At 40.8% G+C, this 15,877-nt stretch overlaps 6 protein-coding genes across 6 annotated transcripts; 3 read left to right on the plus strand and 3 right to left on the minus strand.

Annotated features, from left to right (window-relative positions):
• Positions 1 to 471: 471 nt before the first annotated feature.
• Positions 472 to 1,361, minus strand: ATC70_010189 (uncharacterized protein; the record flags this gene model as incomplete). Its single annotated transcript, XM_064829409.1, has 3 exons — positions 472 to 576; positions 637 to 1,179; positions 1,242 to 1,361. The coding sequence occupies 3 exons, from the start codon at positions 1,359 to 1,361 to the stop codon at positions 472 to 474; spliced, it is 768 nt and encodes a 255-aa protein (XP_064686611.1).
• A 185-nt stretch (positions 1,362 to 1,546) lies between these two features.
• ATC70_010190 (uncharacterized protein) lies at positions 1,547 to 2,766 on the minus strand (the record flags this gene model as incomplete). Its single annotated transcript, XM_064829410.1, has 4 exons — positions 1,547 to 1,837; positions 1,890 to 2,253; positions 2,315 to 2,379; positions 2,761 to 2,766. The coding sequence occupies 4 exons, from the start codon at positions 2,764 to 2,766 to the stop codon at positions 1,547 to 1,549; spliced, it is 726 nt and encodes a 241-aa protein (XP_064686612.1).
• A 629-nt stretch (positions 2,767 to 3,395) lies between these two features.
• On the plus strand, positions 3,396 to 4,100 carry ATC70_010191 (uncharacterized protein; the record flags this gene model as incomplete). Its single annotated transcript, XM_064829411.1, has 4 exons — positions 3,396 to 3,425; positions 3,486 to 3,613; positions 3,689 to 3,861; positions 3,928 to 4,100. The coding sequence occupies 4 exons, from the start codon at positions 3,396 to 3,398 to the stop codon at positions 4,098 to 4,100; spliced, it is 504 nt and encodes a 167-aa protein (XP_064686613.1).
• Positions 4,101 to 4,151: 51 nt separating this feature from the next.
• Positions 4,152 to 5,804, minus strand: ATC70_010192 (uncharacterized protein; the record flags this gene model as incomplete). The annotated part of the gene is made up of 2 exons (XM_064829412.1): positions 4,152 to 5,329; positions 5,384 to 5,804. The coding sequence occupies 2 exons, from the start codon at positions 5,802 to 5,804 to the stop codon at positions 4,152 to 4,154; spliced, it is 1,599 nt and encodes a 532-aa protein (XP_064686614.1).
• Positions 5,805 to 8,205: 2,401 nt separating this feature from the next.
• On the plus strand, positions 8,206 to 8,787 carry YPD1 (Phosphorelay intermediate protein; the record flags this gene model as incomplete). The annotated part of the gene is made up of 1 exon (XM_064829413.1): positions 8,206 to 8,787. The coding sequence occupies one exon, from the start codon at positions 8,206 to 8,208 to the stop codon at positions 8,785 to 8,787; it is 582 nt and encodes a 193-aa protein (XP_064686615.1).
• A 1,002-nt stretch (positions 8,788 to 9,789) lies between these two features.
• ATC70_010194 (uncharacterized protein) lies at positions 9,790 to 12,381 on the plus strand (the record flags this gene model as incomplete). Its single annotated transcript, XM_064829414.1, has 6 exons — positions 9,790 to 9,888; positions 9,958 to 10,406; positions 10,475 to 10,645; positions 10,707 to 10,868; positions 10,924 to 11,632; positions 11,686 to 12,381. The coding sequence occupies 6 exons, from the start codon at positions 9,790 to 9,792 to the stop codon at positions 12,379 to 12,381; spliced, it is 2,286 nt and encodes a 761-aa protein (XP_064686616.1).
• Positions 12,382 to 15,877: the final 3,496 nt, after the last annotated feature.

The raw sequence follows: 15,877 nt of genomic DNA on the forward strand, positions 1-15,877 counted from the left end.
AATCTTTACATCCACATCAAGACGGAAGAAGCGGCGGAGCGATTTTATCTCTTGCCAACCACTAAGAGATCCATCATCGTCATCTCCAAGCAAGAATATAGTCTGTACTCACCAAGATCCTTGGTGACAGACATTGAATGTAGAGCTCTCTGGCAACTCAAAATAGCTCTAGATGACCACAAGATGTGCTTACAATGGGATAATTGCGTACCGGTGATGCAAGACCATGTTGAAAATTCAGACAATTTGAAATTGAAGGATCTGACGGATTTCAGAGGGTCCTGAGAGTGATGGTGGAAGACATGCCTTGGTTGGTACAAGTTACCTTTTTTTTTTTCTCAATACAATTTTTAACCTATTTAAATCAAAAACCTCTGATCAAAGCATTGCTACAAAATTCTGATTCATTCACACACTGTTTATTGAGTAACTTTTGGTCTATTTCTCTGGACTTGCTGTTTCAATTCAAATCTATACCAACACAACTTCAATGGTCCAAGTTCTACGACACCAAAGCTTGCATGTTTCATTACCGTTACCAACAGGTACAATGGCTTTGTTCCACCAGCAGCGTGTCTATTTTCTCTCACTGTTAGCAAGCAAGCATCTTTTATAGCTTATACTGTATATACGTACAGTGGGACTACTATGATACACCATCGTGCGCTGGCCAATACGCAATCTATCGTCATAATCAATGCTTGCCAATGCGAGACTATGAATACAAGACATGTTGGGTTGCTGTGAACGCACCTGCCACTTGTCTTCCAACCCAAATCCAGCTAAACGTAACAGATCCAGCCAATGCGAGTCTTGTTGGCTGTGGTTACCATTGCTAGTGTCAAATATCGAGTCTTGATCTAACAGCAACTTTAAGCTCCTTTGCTTTATTGAAGACGAGTTTTCACAAATCACAAAGCAAACCAATTCCTCTAGCAACACCACAATGCCTTGTTTTGTTAATAGTGGGTTCAGGGGAATACCTGACACAACTGCATGAGCCAAATAAGCATCTTCGTTGAACTGGCTGTGTCTTGTTTGGAATCTAGTCTTTTCGGTACGTAGAAACTTCAACATGTGAGCCAGCATGACGGGATCAAATTCTGATTTGTGTTCTTTGGTATCCTTCACAAGGCCCCGAGGAAACAGAGCCCTTCGCACTGTCTCTGGCATGGAGCGCTTTTATGCAGTATGTTATTGATCTCTCTCTCTCTGTTGGATGGATCAACTAAAGAACCTACCAGTGTGTTTCTGTCTATATCAATGCGAGTGCCTCGCAGGTTCAAATGCAGTGTTTCTGGTATATGAACTCGATGCTGGTGTTGCTTGAGTCTTTTTACTTGCGTAATGATGGTTGACATTGGATATAAAAATAAAAAGAAAGGAGATGCCCGTCTTTTTTGCTTTTTCTTTTTTTTTTTTTACAGAAAATAGGAGGAAAGAAGAGATGAAAGGTAAATGTGTCCCATGTGGATGGTTTTATTTTATAAAAGGAAAGAGAGAAGGATTGAATACACAGCAGTTTGTTTGTTTATTAATTTGAGATTTAAGCAGAGGCAGACTTTTGCATGGAAGAAGTACGACGGCGTTCAATCTTTTCTTGCTTGGACTCCTTGACACGCTTGGCGAGCAATTGCTTGTACTCGGATTCAGCTTCACGAGAAGCCTCAGCTCTTCTGCGCTTAAGAGCTTGTCTATGTCTCTTACGTTGAAGGGTAAGAGGAGTGACAAGACGTTGGATCTTGGGGGCCTTGGTGTAAGCCTTCTTGCCCTCTGCCTTGGGTTGAACCTCACGACGGATGACATACTTGCGGACATCATCTTCCTTGGTCAAGTTCTATACAAAATCATGTTAGGAAACGTACCTAAATCAACACATGTCAACTTACAAAGAACTTTCTGATCTTGGAAGCACGCTTGGGACCAAGACGCTTGGGGACAGTGGTATCGGTCAAACCGGGAATGTCTTGCTCACCTTGCTTGACGACAACAAGAGACAAGACAGAGAGGTCAGAACCGACGATACAACCGCGGACAGACTTTCTCTTGCGCTCACCAGTACGGCGAGGACGGTAACAAGAGTGACCCTTGGACAACAAGAGACGCACACGGTGGGGCAAAAGGACACCTTGCTTCATGGGGAAACCTTGCTTGTCGTTACCACCAGAGATACGGAAAACGTAACCCTTGAATTCGTCACCGAGAGAATCGCCAGAGACTTCTTGGGCCATACGCTTATCGTAGAAACCACGGCTACACAAATCATCAGTTTCCAATGGCCCCGTACATCTACATGAATCACACAATGACTTACAGACGACGCTCATCTTCGATTTCAATCAATTTTTGACAGCCAGTGGCTGGGTTCGCAATGTTAAGCTATACAGTAGGTACGTATTAGGACCGCAAGTTCAGGAGTAATGGCAAGGCGAATGTGTGTCATTTAGAGAGAAATGATGGTTCGTGTTGATCCGTATCGAAAGCCGTTGTTTGGTAGGCTATTGCCCGGTGATTTGATATACATATCAGTCTATGCTGTTGTGCACATGTCGAATTGCGTATTGCTAGTGGTATTATCCAGTGTCATGGCGTTTTACATTGGCTGTGCTATATTGCATCCATTTGATTTTTTTTTCTGTGCGTGTGCTTCCCCTCCAATCTCAACTACATCCATCCATCCATCTGAATCATCCATCTCTGGCATCCATTCCTCATTTCTCTCTAAAACGACACATCCGTCCTCTATTTGCATAGTATTACCTTCATGGTAGTAGCTGTTGGATCGAACCTAAAGTATAAAAGAGGAGGATTTTATTGTTCTGGCTCTGCGTACATGTCTATAGTGGCGGCAATTCCAAGTCTGTGCGATTTGAACTCCAGTCGCCGGTTCATCCTTCAAATGTTCGAGTGTATTCTGATGAAGTATTGAAGCTGGATAGTGAAGCGTATCATGGTAACCACGGGACCATGCTTCCCTTCACCCAAGATGGTCGCAAATGACATGCATACATGTCAGTCATTTGGAATGGCGGCAAAACGAGGCTTGTTCAAACTCATATATCGACCATAAGGCATGAGGATGGTTTAATGTGCCCATTTTTTTTTTTTTTTTTTTTTACAAAAGTGCGAACCTCGCTCATTGAAGCTATGCTCTCTGTTCATCTAGGATGGTTCTCAGGGCTCTGTGTCCTGACCAAAAAAATGTGAAAAAGCGCATTGCAATCTCTAGACATCGACATATGCTGATCATGATTGATGCAAATGATGTGATTCTGATTCGCCCAAAAATATTTCATCCTATCTAAATATTTTGAAGGTTTAGAAACCACACCTCTCTTTTTCTCTTTTTTTTTTTTACCCTCACTACTTATCACGACAAACTAGACAAACACAACATGAGCTCGCAACATTTTATACCACCTGTGGTAAATAGCATGAACCACCGTAAATAGAGACATCTGAATCCATAACGCATTGTTTTATAGAATTTTGGTATGATTGAAGAAGATTTATATCGCTCAGGACAACCAAACGAGCTCAACTTTCCCTTCTTGGAAAAGCTAGGGCTGAAAACCATTGCCTGGTTAGCGCCCGAAGAGCCCAACCAACGATTGTAGGCAAAAAAAAAAAAAAAAAAAAAAAAAAAAAAGCAAGCGCACTACGAGATAAACTCACAGTCTTTTATTAGCTTGGACTTTATTGATGATCAAGAAATACAACTGCATCATTTAGGCGTCGTCTCATCAGTGAATGCCTGGGATCCTATTACAGAAGAAGCTGTTTTGCAAGCATTGGAGTTGATCTTAAACCCTTCCAACTATCCAATGATGATCATGTGCAATTTAGGGCGACACAGAACAGGTAATAGCGGGGCAAGAGTGGAGAACTATGCGCGACACAGAAGCTGACATGTTGCTTTGGTATTAGGCACCATTGTGGGATGTATGCGGAAATTACAGCGCTGGAATCTCACCTCCATATTCGAAGAGTACAGAAGATACGCTGGACCTAAAGTTAGATTACTGAATGAACAATTTATCGAATTATTTGATACAGATCTTGTAGCAATTCCTGCTAATAAACCAAAATGGGGCATTTAACGCATAGGTGTATATCATAGTTTTATTCTACATGTGTTGGGGAATAGGGATCTAGATGTGCTTGGGAGTAAAGACAAGAGGCTCTTCGCAATTCGTGGCAAAGACACCAGCAATCGTAGCAACAGGATAGGGCTTCTTACCGCTGACTGTGTCAATGTCAAAATGTTTCAACAGATGTACAAGAGACATTTCAATCTCTTGAACAGCAAAGAAACGGCCAGGACACATATGCTTACCCATGCCGAAACTAGCAAAGTCTCTTGCTGGTGAAGTGCTGATCTTGTTCAATGACTTTGCAGGATCCATGTCTTGTACAGCAGCTCTGGTAACGTTATCACCAAAGTTCAATTGACGCAGAGTGGTAGTGACAGAACGCCCCTTGGGCACTTGGTAGCCATTCTTGAAGGTGTAGTCTCTGAGAGCCTTTTTGCCATTAGCCACTCTATCAGCGCCTTGGCGAAGCACTTCACGCATGAAATTGTTCAGGAACTGCATCTTGCTCAAAGCTTCGTGAGTTAAAGGTGTATTTCCAGGCACAATACGCTCAATTTCTTCCAACAATTGGGCCTTGAGATCAGGACGAGCAATCAACCAGTAGATGGAGAAACTCAGATTCATGGAGGTGGTATGAACAGAGGCAAAAGCGACCAACAAGACAGCATGAGCAAGCTCCTTTTCAGTGTAGAAGGATCTGTTGGGATCATCGGTATTCTCAAACTCCATCAGACCTTGCAAAAAGTTGTTTTCCAGGCCATGCTCGACACCTGCTTCTTGTGCTTGCTTCATCTTTTCCCTTCTCTCCACAATGACAGGCGCAACATACTTTTCCATGACTTCATAGTGTTTGTTGGCAGATTGTAGATAAGATACAAGGTAAGGGTGGAAAAACTTGGGCACCATCATAAAGATACCAACGTTCTTGGTCACGTCGCCAGTGAATTCAGCAAAGGACTTGATCACCTCAGTGTTGGTGGCCATTTCCTCGCCAAGCAAAGTAGGCACACTCATGTAAGCGACAAAGTTTTGAAAGAAGGGGCTAGGATGGTTGACAATGGTGGGTTCGTTCTTGTTAAATAGCGTCGCTACGCCTCTTTCCAGGCCAACCTGAATACCAGGGATGTACATGGGCATCTTGTTGTTGGGCACTGTTGCTTTGGCTACAATTGGATTGGCCTTGATACCAATAGCCATCGTATGATGATCGAATACATAGTCCAAATGCAACAAATCTATGACAAAATGTCAGTATACGTTGTGGCATTGAATCCATGCAGCATCCCCACCTTTGACAACACCTTCTTCTAATGACAAATCAGCCTGATCAGCCTTCAATGCCTCTTCGGCACATTTACCACTCGCCACAGTAACCTCTTTACCGAGCATGTTGATATTATACAGTTCACCGTAATTCTTGTTGCACCAATCAATAAATTTATTAGGCATGATCATGAGATACAACGAATGACCCAGCAAGGGCAGACTGAATGGCACAGTGGGAGGCAAATGCAACTTTTGACGCTTGGCTTTGACGTACGATGACAGGTTGTAGAGCGTCAAAAATGCAGCAGCGCCGAGAAATGTGAGCTCGTTTCTTGTGGAACGCTTATAAAAATCCATCCAGCGATGAGCCAGATGGGATTGCTGTATCAGTGCAATGGCTTGGTGAATGGGTGCTGATTTTGACAAGGTGCTTAGGTAATCCATGATTGAATGTAAATAAAGTGTACAGAAAACAAAAAAAAAAAAAAAAAAAATGTGGAGTAAAATTTCAAGGTTTTATATGTATACAATAGATCCAAGGACAAGTAAACCGAATTGTCATCTGCAAAAGACTCCGGGTGGCATCAATTGACACTCCACGTTTTGACGGAACGACGTGCCCGAACCTATGATAGCTTTTCATTGGAATTTTAGTGTCGATGGCTATTGTTTACCATCATAACAATATAATCAACAGCAGCACAAATACACCCTAAAATATCAGGATTCACGGGGGTTTTATTCATATGCCCCAGATTGTTTGATTACTGGTGTAACAAAGCTTTCAGGGCAACGCTCCCTGCCTTGGTTGCTCATTGATCGCTCATTTTGAGGTTACGTTTCGTTTAAGAGCAATCAATGTCTTTGAAGGCAGAAAGAGTAGCACTATTCATTCGGCAATAAATGTGAAAGCAGAGCCCTTGTCTATAGCATATACTCTACCTGATGATGTATGATCCTATTCGGAAGGGCTTACTACAAGTGATAGGTTAGAGTTGCTTGCATGGATAAAACTCTAGCAGACCTCGCTTGATGGAGTGTTTATATACGAAATATAATCTTTTTTGAGTGTAGATGCTATCATCACGTTTTATGCTCCCACTTTCTCTTGTTGCCAGGACATTCATGCTATAAAACTTTACTCTGTTGACATGGGCATTCAATATGAATCAAGAAATTCTCATTGAATTGAGCTCATTTGGACAGAAATAGAGATAACTAGCGGGTATACATCCACGCAAAGGTCTAACGATTGCTGTAATAACAGGTACAATTTTTCACAAGACAAACCAGTACAAGCAAACAGCTTGAGTTGATATCAAATTTATACGGCTTCAATGACCCAGTAGATGACAGGGTGATTATATGTTTCAGCAGCTGATGTTTACTCTGTGCGCTGGATGATAATCTTAGCTATCATCCACGAGGGACTTCAACCAACCGCCACTTTCAATGAGAATTCCCTTCTCACCATGGTTCTGGCAGGCGAGAAAAAAAAAGGAACCAGGCTGTACCTACAATAAAATACACCAGGGTTATTTCATCACTAATAATTGGATAGTAGCCTTACTTGTTTGTTTGGCTCTTTGAAAAGGGGGCAAGGGAAAACCATCAGTAGATGCCAAGCTAGAGAATCCAATGAAGGCCATGTCCATAGCTCCATTCAAATCACGGTTGATGGTGGTCGACCATATTGTGAGACGTCTCGGGCAGCATGTAACTCATGCCCCACTTTCCGAACTTGCCCAAACACATCAGAGCATGAGACGGATGCCGATCAATCAGGGATAGAACATTCTATCCATTGAATCACCAACTCTCTCTCAAACCATGCATAGAGGTACACCCATCAACCCGAAATCGTTGACAAACTAATCCACGACACCCAAAGCTAGGCGGTATACTTTAATCAAATGTATCTTGACAGTAATTCTTGTAACCATCCAACGAGTGATTTGTTCTTGACTGAAACGTTCTCAGATATCAGTCCTTCGCCTTGTTCCAATTTTACTGCAACATCTCACTCTTAATAACAAACATTTGATAGCTCTTGTTTGGATCTGTGAAAAGAAACAATAAATAGGTATAAGCATTTTGAATCAATAAAGAGAGGCTTGAGGAGCGAGAGTTTTTAGAGATCAAAACATTCAAAAGAATCAGGAACGAAACGTTTAGATGTCCTCCCTTTATAACTCAATACAACTCAAATATCCACCAGCTATAGGATACAGTACCACTGATATCTCTTTCAGGCTTTCATAATAAGTTATGTATAGCCTTTTGTACTTATGATCTCTCAGACTAATTTAATGTTGCTGTCATGACTCCTACTGCATAGCTATCGTTGGTTGCATTATAAAGAATATAACACATCATTGCAGATTCAATCCATATCCTAAACAGAAATAAATCTGAGCAATAGGTCAGGCCAATAACGAATATGAAAAGGGTTTATTAAAATGGATATGACGTAATGAAGCTGTTGATGCCAGAATGCCACGTAATCTTAACTATGCACATTAAATGCTAATACATGGTGCTATCTTTAGCTTGATCCGATTACCGGCATTTGCTTACAAATCTTTTGGCTTTGGTTGGAAATTCGCAGAAAAAATGTAAAGGTACTCCGCAAAATTCATGCTTGATCTGCTGCTGCTTGAAATTGATTTGATTTATAATACACTCACTCTTTGATACACTGAATGCTCTTTCGTTCTTTGATGACTAAGATTACCTCAAATCAAGCATGCATATATATATATATATATAGAGAGCACATCCACAACTGCTTCTTGGTCCCTTACTAAACCATTAGTAAAATAATTTGCACAAATACATACATAATATGAAGGTCTTGATCGTTTTAGCCCATCCCAGAGAGAACTCCTTGGTTCATTCCATCAAGAAAAAGTTTGAACAGGGCTTGGTTGACAGTGGCCATCAAGTAACCACCTTGGATTTATTCAAGGTTGGCTTTGATCCAGTGCTCCGTGAAGAAGATGAACCTCATTATGACCGAGAAGAGCAAGTGTTTAGTGAACAAGTAAACACCGAAATGGAGAGAATCAATCAACATGATGCCCTGGTCTTTGTCTTTCCTCTGTATTGGTCCAACATGCCTGCTATTATGAAGGGTTACCTTGATCGCGTATTTAATCTTGGATTCGCTTATGCTCCCTGGGGTTCTACTACTATGAAAGTAAAGAAGGTGTTCTTCATGATAACTACTGGCGCTAGCGAAGCACTTCTCAACAAGAGAGACCACATTCCATTCCTCAAGTACTACTTTAACGAGGTCGTAGCTGGATACTGTAAGATAGAAAACTCAAGGGTGAAGCTCTTTGACGATGCCCACAATACGGATTTGGCCATTAACAATCACTTGCCTCGTGCTTATCAAGAGGGTTTAGAGTTCGATAAATGGTAGATTCAAGTATACATAGGCTTTGCTTTTGCACTTGATAAATAAACATTAATTTACCGAAAGACCATTACAGTTATGCAAGGCATGATAGCTGATCTTGTAAGGTTGATCCAGCAAAATCAAATATATAATAAGCTTTACGATGGCCAATTCCTGTATATTTCATTTTCTATGTGCTAGATTAAATTTCTGTATTGGCAGAGTATGACATTTCTCGACTAATGCGTCTAGATTGCTGTAAAGTGTGCAAAAACGTCTACCTTCAGTTTGTATTGGCTTTTAAAATGAGTTTCCTGACTTGAATAGTAACAAGTTGATGATGTGCTTGCATGATCTCTATATTTGATCATCAGAATCATGAGAAAGGATCAAGCTTTAGTAGCTTTGTAAGCTGCTGTTAGTTTGAAAGAGTTCCTTGTTGTAGAGTCACTGGTATTTTACATCTTGCAATGGAATACACTGTGTTTTTTGTTTCATTGTGATGGTAAAATACCAAAAGACGGATACCAATAAGCGATTGATAATCTTGAACCATTTGGACATTGAGCGGACCAGAGAAGGAGCCTTATGACCTCACTTGATAGAGTGCACATTCTGTATTCCGTATCACAACATGGAGAATTATCAACAGTTCATACAACGCATTTGAGTGGCACCATCAGCATTTCGAAACCGCAGGTTAACCAATCGCTATCATCTATTAAATCGTTCGTGATGGATATGTTTGATCTATTTTTGCATCTAAAGACAAACGCCCAGGGCCAAATTTCACCACCCAGAGGACATCAGCAACAGCTGCTTACACTTCAAGAAGAAATATCATGAGAAATTGTAGACTTGAACCAAAGATCGGATCTTATCATAGAGTAGCCGTTTGAAACTATGCAAGAAATGACTGTTATAAAAGCAATGCTTCTTTTTTTTTTCTGTTTTTTTTTTTTCTTTCTTCTCGATTGCTTCGAGCAATATTTCACGTTAGACGACAATATGGGTACGCATACACCAATGTCACCAGCTACTTCGCCATCTGGAAGAAAGACCAAAGACGCATCACAAATAAAGAGAAGAATCACACAAGCCTGTATTCTGTGTCGAAAGAAAAAGGTAAATATTACTCGTTTTAATCTGAATCAATCTTGGTAAATAACATGCCAAAAAAAAAAAAAAAAAAAGATCAAATGCGATGGTGCCAAGCCAGAATGTGTTCACTGTCAAGATGCCAATCTACAATGTCAATACACAGAATACAAAAAGCGGGGACCTCATAAAGGCTATGTTAGATTACTAGAAGAGAGATTGGTACAATTAGAACGAAGATTGACAAATGCTGGAGCGGAGGTACCTCCACCAATCTCCATCAATTCACCAACACAGCAGCATTACAGCAACAACAACTCCACAGTCAAGGAGGAAACATCATCATCATCGTTGATGACAAATAAGCAGCAGGGCGAGGACGATGATTTCCCTCCACCGGAAATTGTTACTCACTTGATCGATTTATTCTTTCAGTACCTCAACTCGGTGTTCCCCTTTGTTCACCGTGCCAGATTAAAGCAATCCATCAAGGAAGGAACTGTATCAAAGCCGCTGTTATGGGGTGTTATGGCGATTGCTGCAAGGTATAAACAGAGAGACTTTTGTGTGTTTAGCGAGATTATCAATAAATGACTCTGATTTCCTTGTATAGATTTTCAGATCACCCCAGTATAAAGACCGATCCGCCATACTGGGCAGGCGAGAAGTTCGCCATGAAAGCAACCTCACTCATCAACGCAACACTGCTGGAGCCTACAATCCCAAATTTACAGTTCTGGGGTATCATGTCTTGTTTGGAATACGGTAGAGCGTCTGGTTCAAAGTAAGTTTGACCAAGTTGAGGGGAGCAATATTTGTCACTCACTGTGTGAATGTGGTGATAGAGCTTGGATTTATGGCGGTATTGCAGTAAGAATATGTCAAGAATTGGGATTGAACAAGGAAGAGACTCTTGCAACCCCGATATTGGCAGTAGATGGATCCATTGATCATGTGGCTATGGCATTGCGTCGCCGTATCTTCTGGAGCACTCTTTGTATTGACAAGTAAGTCTGGGTTGGCCTATGAGCTGATTGGGTCAAGATATTGATTTCAGTGTAGGTTTGCTAGCACTAGTACAAATCGTCCGCAAGGTTTCGACATTGGTGAATACGACGTTGAACCTCCGACCCTCAGTGAAAGTCGTCTCTTGAGAGATCCACTACAGGGTTTCACAATGGATCGCCTTGTCATTGCCAATGATCCCTTGATGGACGTCATTCCATACTATCTTCGTGTGTTGGAGCGGTTCGGTGAGATTGCAAAGTACATGAGCAGAGCCAAAACAGCAGGTGCAACAGTTGCATGGCCACCTATCAACGAATTTAGTGAATTAGATGCTAAAATGCGTCAATGGCGAGAGGACCTTCCAGAAATCTATCAGTTTACACCAGCGAATGTTAAGAAATACAGAGATTCAGCCAGCCAAAACTACATCAACTTCTGGATCTGCTCACATGCCATGTATTGCACCGGCATGTTGGCTTTGCACCGTGGTAGCTTAGCATACAATGATCTGTCAGTAGCAGAATTATCGCAAGACATCTATGATCGTATCCAAGCTAGTATCAAAGCATGCAAAGCCAATGTAGAGATTGCAATGGACGTTTTCAAAGCTTTGCGAGATATTTGTGGCTGGAACGTTCTGCCATACATGGGCTATTGTGCTTACATCTTTTCCACTGTGCTCATGACGTCGGCATTCTCTTCAGATCCTGTTTCCTATCAAAAGAGTAGTGCTGGTTTGGCCATTCTGTTTGATACAATCAAGGTAGGCTGACAAAAATAGAGTGATTCAACAAATACTGACTGGAGTTTCAACAGCTGTTGGGTGCCTACTGGCCCATGAGTGAAAGGCTGTCGCTGACGACTCGCGATATGCTTTCTGCTCACAGCCGACTATACGATGTTCAGGAACAAGAGTATAACTATGAAGCGTCGAGAATGGCCCACCCTATGCAACAACATCAACAAGCATCACCACGGCAACAGGGGATGCAGATGCAACAACACCAATCACTGCAGCCTTCAGCTTCGATTCAACAGCAACAGCGTCAACACCATCAACAACCGCCACAGCAGCAGCAACCTCAGCATCAGCTTAGTAGTCCAGATGTTGACTCGTTAGCTTCCATTTCCACCGTAGAAAATTCAAATATTCCCCCCACTTCATCATCCATGTCATACTCTTCATATGTTTCAAATAATAGCCTCATGCCAATTCAACCACAACCACAGCCTCAGGATCAATCGCAGCAACAGCAGCAACCATTGGGTAGCTACCAGCAGTTACAGCAAGGAAACATCAATAACAATGATATCGATTTCAACAGCTGTGAATTCCTCTACGATTCTGCCTTGTTTGGACAAATCATATTCGATACTTCGAGAGGAGGTAGTGATGTCAACATGGCGCCTCCGTATTCAATTCCCATGTCCATGTCAAATACGTCTAATGCATACGCACCTTACCAACAACAACTGCCGCCTAAGCAAACAACTGCACCATGGGGCGTTTGATTTTATTTATTAGAAAAGAGGGAGGACCGCAAGTGCGATACATGTACTAATGATTGAGTGCAAAGAATAAAATAAAAATATGTGTATATGCTTTATCAATATTTATTTCTTTACTGTTGGTAGTATCGATCTATCAGCTGAACTAGTTGTTGCGGCATTTAATGAACTACTACAATATTGTGATTTGGGCACATTTAAACGTGTGAATACAACAGTGCTTGTGAAAATCACGGATGAACATGGAACTTGAATGGTCATATCAGACAAAAGTTAGAGTCTGATTCAAACCAGCCCAAGGAGGATATAAAGTGCATATATCAAAAGTAAACCGAAGATTTCGTAGAAAAGAAACACACACAATTTCATACCAAGGCCATGATTCAATACTGGCTGATTTATCAGAAATGAATTATTTATAAAAAAAAAGAGTATGAAATTAATCAGGTAAAGAATATCGTTTATTACATTGGAAATAAGAGGGTTTATATACTATTCGAATCGAGGGATTTGATGTGAGGATAAGGTATTAGATGGGTTGATTTGGGTGATAGGATAATAGATCCAATCTATCATCCTGAACATGCCATGATATGGATCGTAACTGAATCCTGTTTCATGTCAAAGTTTATGATTTGATGTGATCGGTGCTTGAACTGCTTGTTTCTACGCATTTGGAGATCCGGTTTAGAAATGATACATCAAGAAGGTCTTGAACAATACATAACTCTTAGGACATAACTCTTAGGACTACGCAATGAGTACTGGTACAGGTAAGCTGGTACAGTTTCATCACATGTTTTCGTTTGAAAACCCTCAAAACATTTAAAAGTCAGGTCTAATTGTGTACAAGCTATATAATAGCATCAATTACGGTATATACCTATGTTACTACACTGTAAAAAGTAGCTTGAGGAGAAAGTGAATATACCCTAAGATGCATACTTCTTGTATGCAACAACTAAATTGCTTTCAATGAGGCATGAACAGTGTCCCTCCTGAAGAACATTAAAGGTGTGATTATATACTTCTATTTCCATTTGATTAAGGTTTTATTATTATAAAAGACAAAATAACGTTAGACAGATCAATAGGAAACCAACTAGTTGTAGACCTTCGCTGCTACGATCCCTCAACCAATCAGATTGCTTGAAAACTCCGCTGGCCTAAAAAAAAATTGCGAGGGTTTCCCCCTGTTTTGATGTGAGGCAAAATTTTAAGCTCCGATATACAGCAGTATAGCAGATGCTATCATCAAATTTCCCCCAGGTGCTAGAGCATGCCTTACTTACACCACCTAGCTTTTAAATTCTGGCATTGAGACTCTCAATCATCACTAAAGTAAGTAGCGATAACCAAGTGGAGGCGGCCTATCTACCTCCTAGCCTCGGATAAAGTCTTGTTGAGCTTCAGGGATAGGCACATCCACACAACGTAAAAAAGGTATGCTTCAAAGAAACATAATCAAAGGAACAAATGAACATAATACTATAAGAGTATAGTAGTATGTAGGCAAAAAAAAAGAGAGGCGCTCACACAAAGCGAGTCAAAGAAAAGCGTAACAAACACAACATCAAAGATGTTCAAAGAAGCTCGTTGTTATTGTTGCAATAAAAATGCATACATGAGCAACGTGCATGGTAGTAATAGTCGGCTGTAAAGCAACATGGCACAAATATACACAACTGCAAAAGCAACAGCGGTATTATCAGTTTGCAATACAACATAATGACTAATGCTGTTTCATGTGAAACCACAGAGGAAACACCACCAACAAAAGAAAAAGAAGAAGAAGAAATCGCAACAAGGCAAACATCATGAATGCATTATCACGAGAAAGGAAGTAACAATATAAACGTTCAAAGAAGGCTTATATCATTGCGACCAGAAGAAAGAAGATACTTACCACTTACCACAGCTAGAGATAAACCAGAGAACGAGCATGCACCAAATACAGTAGACCAGGAAAGACCATGTTAGCAGCAGCAACAGCAGCAACAACACCAGCACCATAGAGAAACCAAAGAACAAACACCACCAACAGAGACTAGTTAAAGACCAAAGAAATTGCTTACTAAACCTATCACAGCCACGGATGGACCAGAAGAGTATAGGCAATCACCAGAGATAGACCAGAGAACCAGCATACAGCAAAGACAGTAGACCAGAAAACATCAGATTATCAACAACATCAACAACAACAGCAGCAGCAATACCAGCAGCAACAGCAACACCAGCAGCAACAGCAATACCAGCAGCGTAGAAAACCCGAAGAACGAGTGACACCAGAGACCAGGCAAAGACTAACAAAGCAACTGCCAGAGATGAAGACCAAAGAAGCAGTTACCAGACATAATAAACCATAGAAGCAAACAGCAGAGATAGCAAAGAAGTAATGGTAGCAGCGCCCACGGCAAACAGGTAAAAAAAATAATCGAAACCTAATAAACAAATTCGATTAGTGCTTGTTCTGCGTCTTTCTGTGCTCGTTGTCGAACGGTACCTGCTATATTCCACTTAAGAGAAGCAGTATCAAGTGCTTTTAACAGTACAAGGCCGTGTTATCAAAAGCTAGAGTGTTATTTTCAATCAAAAGGGTTCCAAAACCAATGTGGTTTGATATTAAACGCGTTTTGCAAAAAGGGTAAAAAAAAAAGGAGGATATGGAAAAATGAGAGAGCGCCCCATTCGACGTCACGGCCAGTAGATTTGGTCCCAGTATTCTGCCGTCGTGGTAGCCATAACTGCTGCACTTTAATTTGCAATTGTGCAGTGGGTATTTTCGTCTTCAAACTTGACTTGATTTGACATCCTTTGAACGTTTTTGCCAATTTAACTATGAAAACTCTCGTTGTCACATCCAACGTTATAATGCATCTTTAGAGAACTAAAAAAGCCGCATCAAATGGTGCTGATTACATGCAGCTTTCAGACCGAAAATAATGAGCAATTTTCAAAAATATGAAAACAGGTTTTCTGTGAATATGTCAAAATCTAGCATATAAAAGTTTCATATAAACAGCTTCTAGTGTCGCGTTATATCTTTACAATCAATTTGATTCGATATATATTATAGAAAAAGTCGTCATTTTTGGGGTGAAAAACGCGGTCGTTTGATTTTCAAGATTTTTTCCTTACTAGTACACATGAGAATCATGAGGATTTTCATGAATTTGCAACGACCTAAAACATTTTGAAATAAAGCATCAGTAGCTAAAGCGTGGGCAAGGAGAAACGTTTGGCCCTATTCCGAGCTTCCACAACGCTTTGTAGCATGAGTTATTCGTGCTTCAAAATGTCTAAATTTGGACAGAATTTGGCCAAAAATAAGGCGTAGTAGGTTGTGTTGCCAAGGGAGTCAGTAAATCACGGTTCTGTCTGATGACCCCGATATTTTGCTTTGTATGGAAATCAACGCCTAAGCGATCGACGCTTGTATTCTAATTCTGAGGCTCTGTTCTTTCATTTTGAAATGCGCGAATACAGTAATTTCATAACT

This window comes from Mucor velutinosus (assembly GCF_035048745.1).
Source record: "Mucor velutinosus strain NIH1002 chromosome Unknown tig00001563, whole genome shotgun sequence".
NCBI classification, from domain to species: Eukaryota; Fungi; Mucoromycota; class Mucoromycetes; order Mucorales; family Mucoraceae; genus Mucor; species Mucor velutinosus.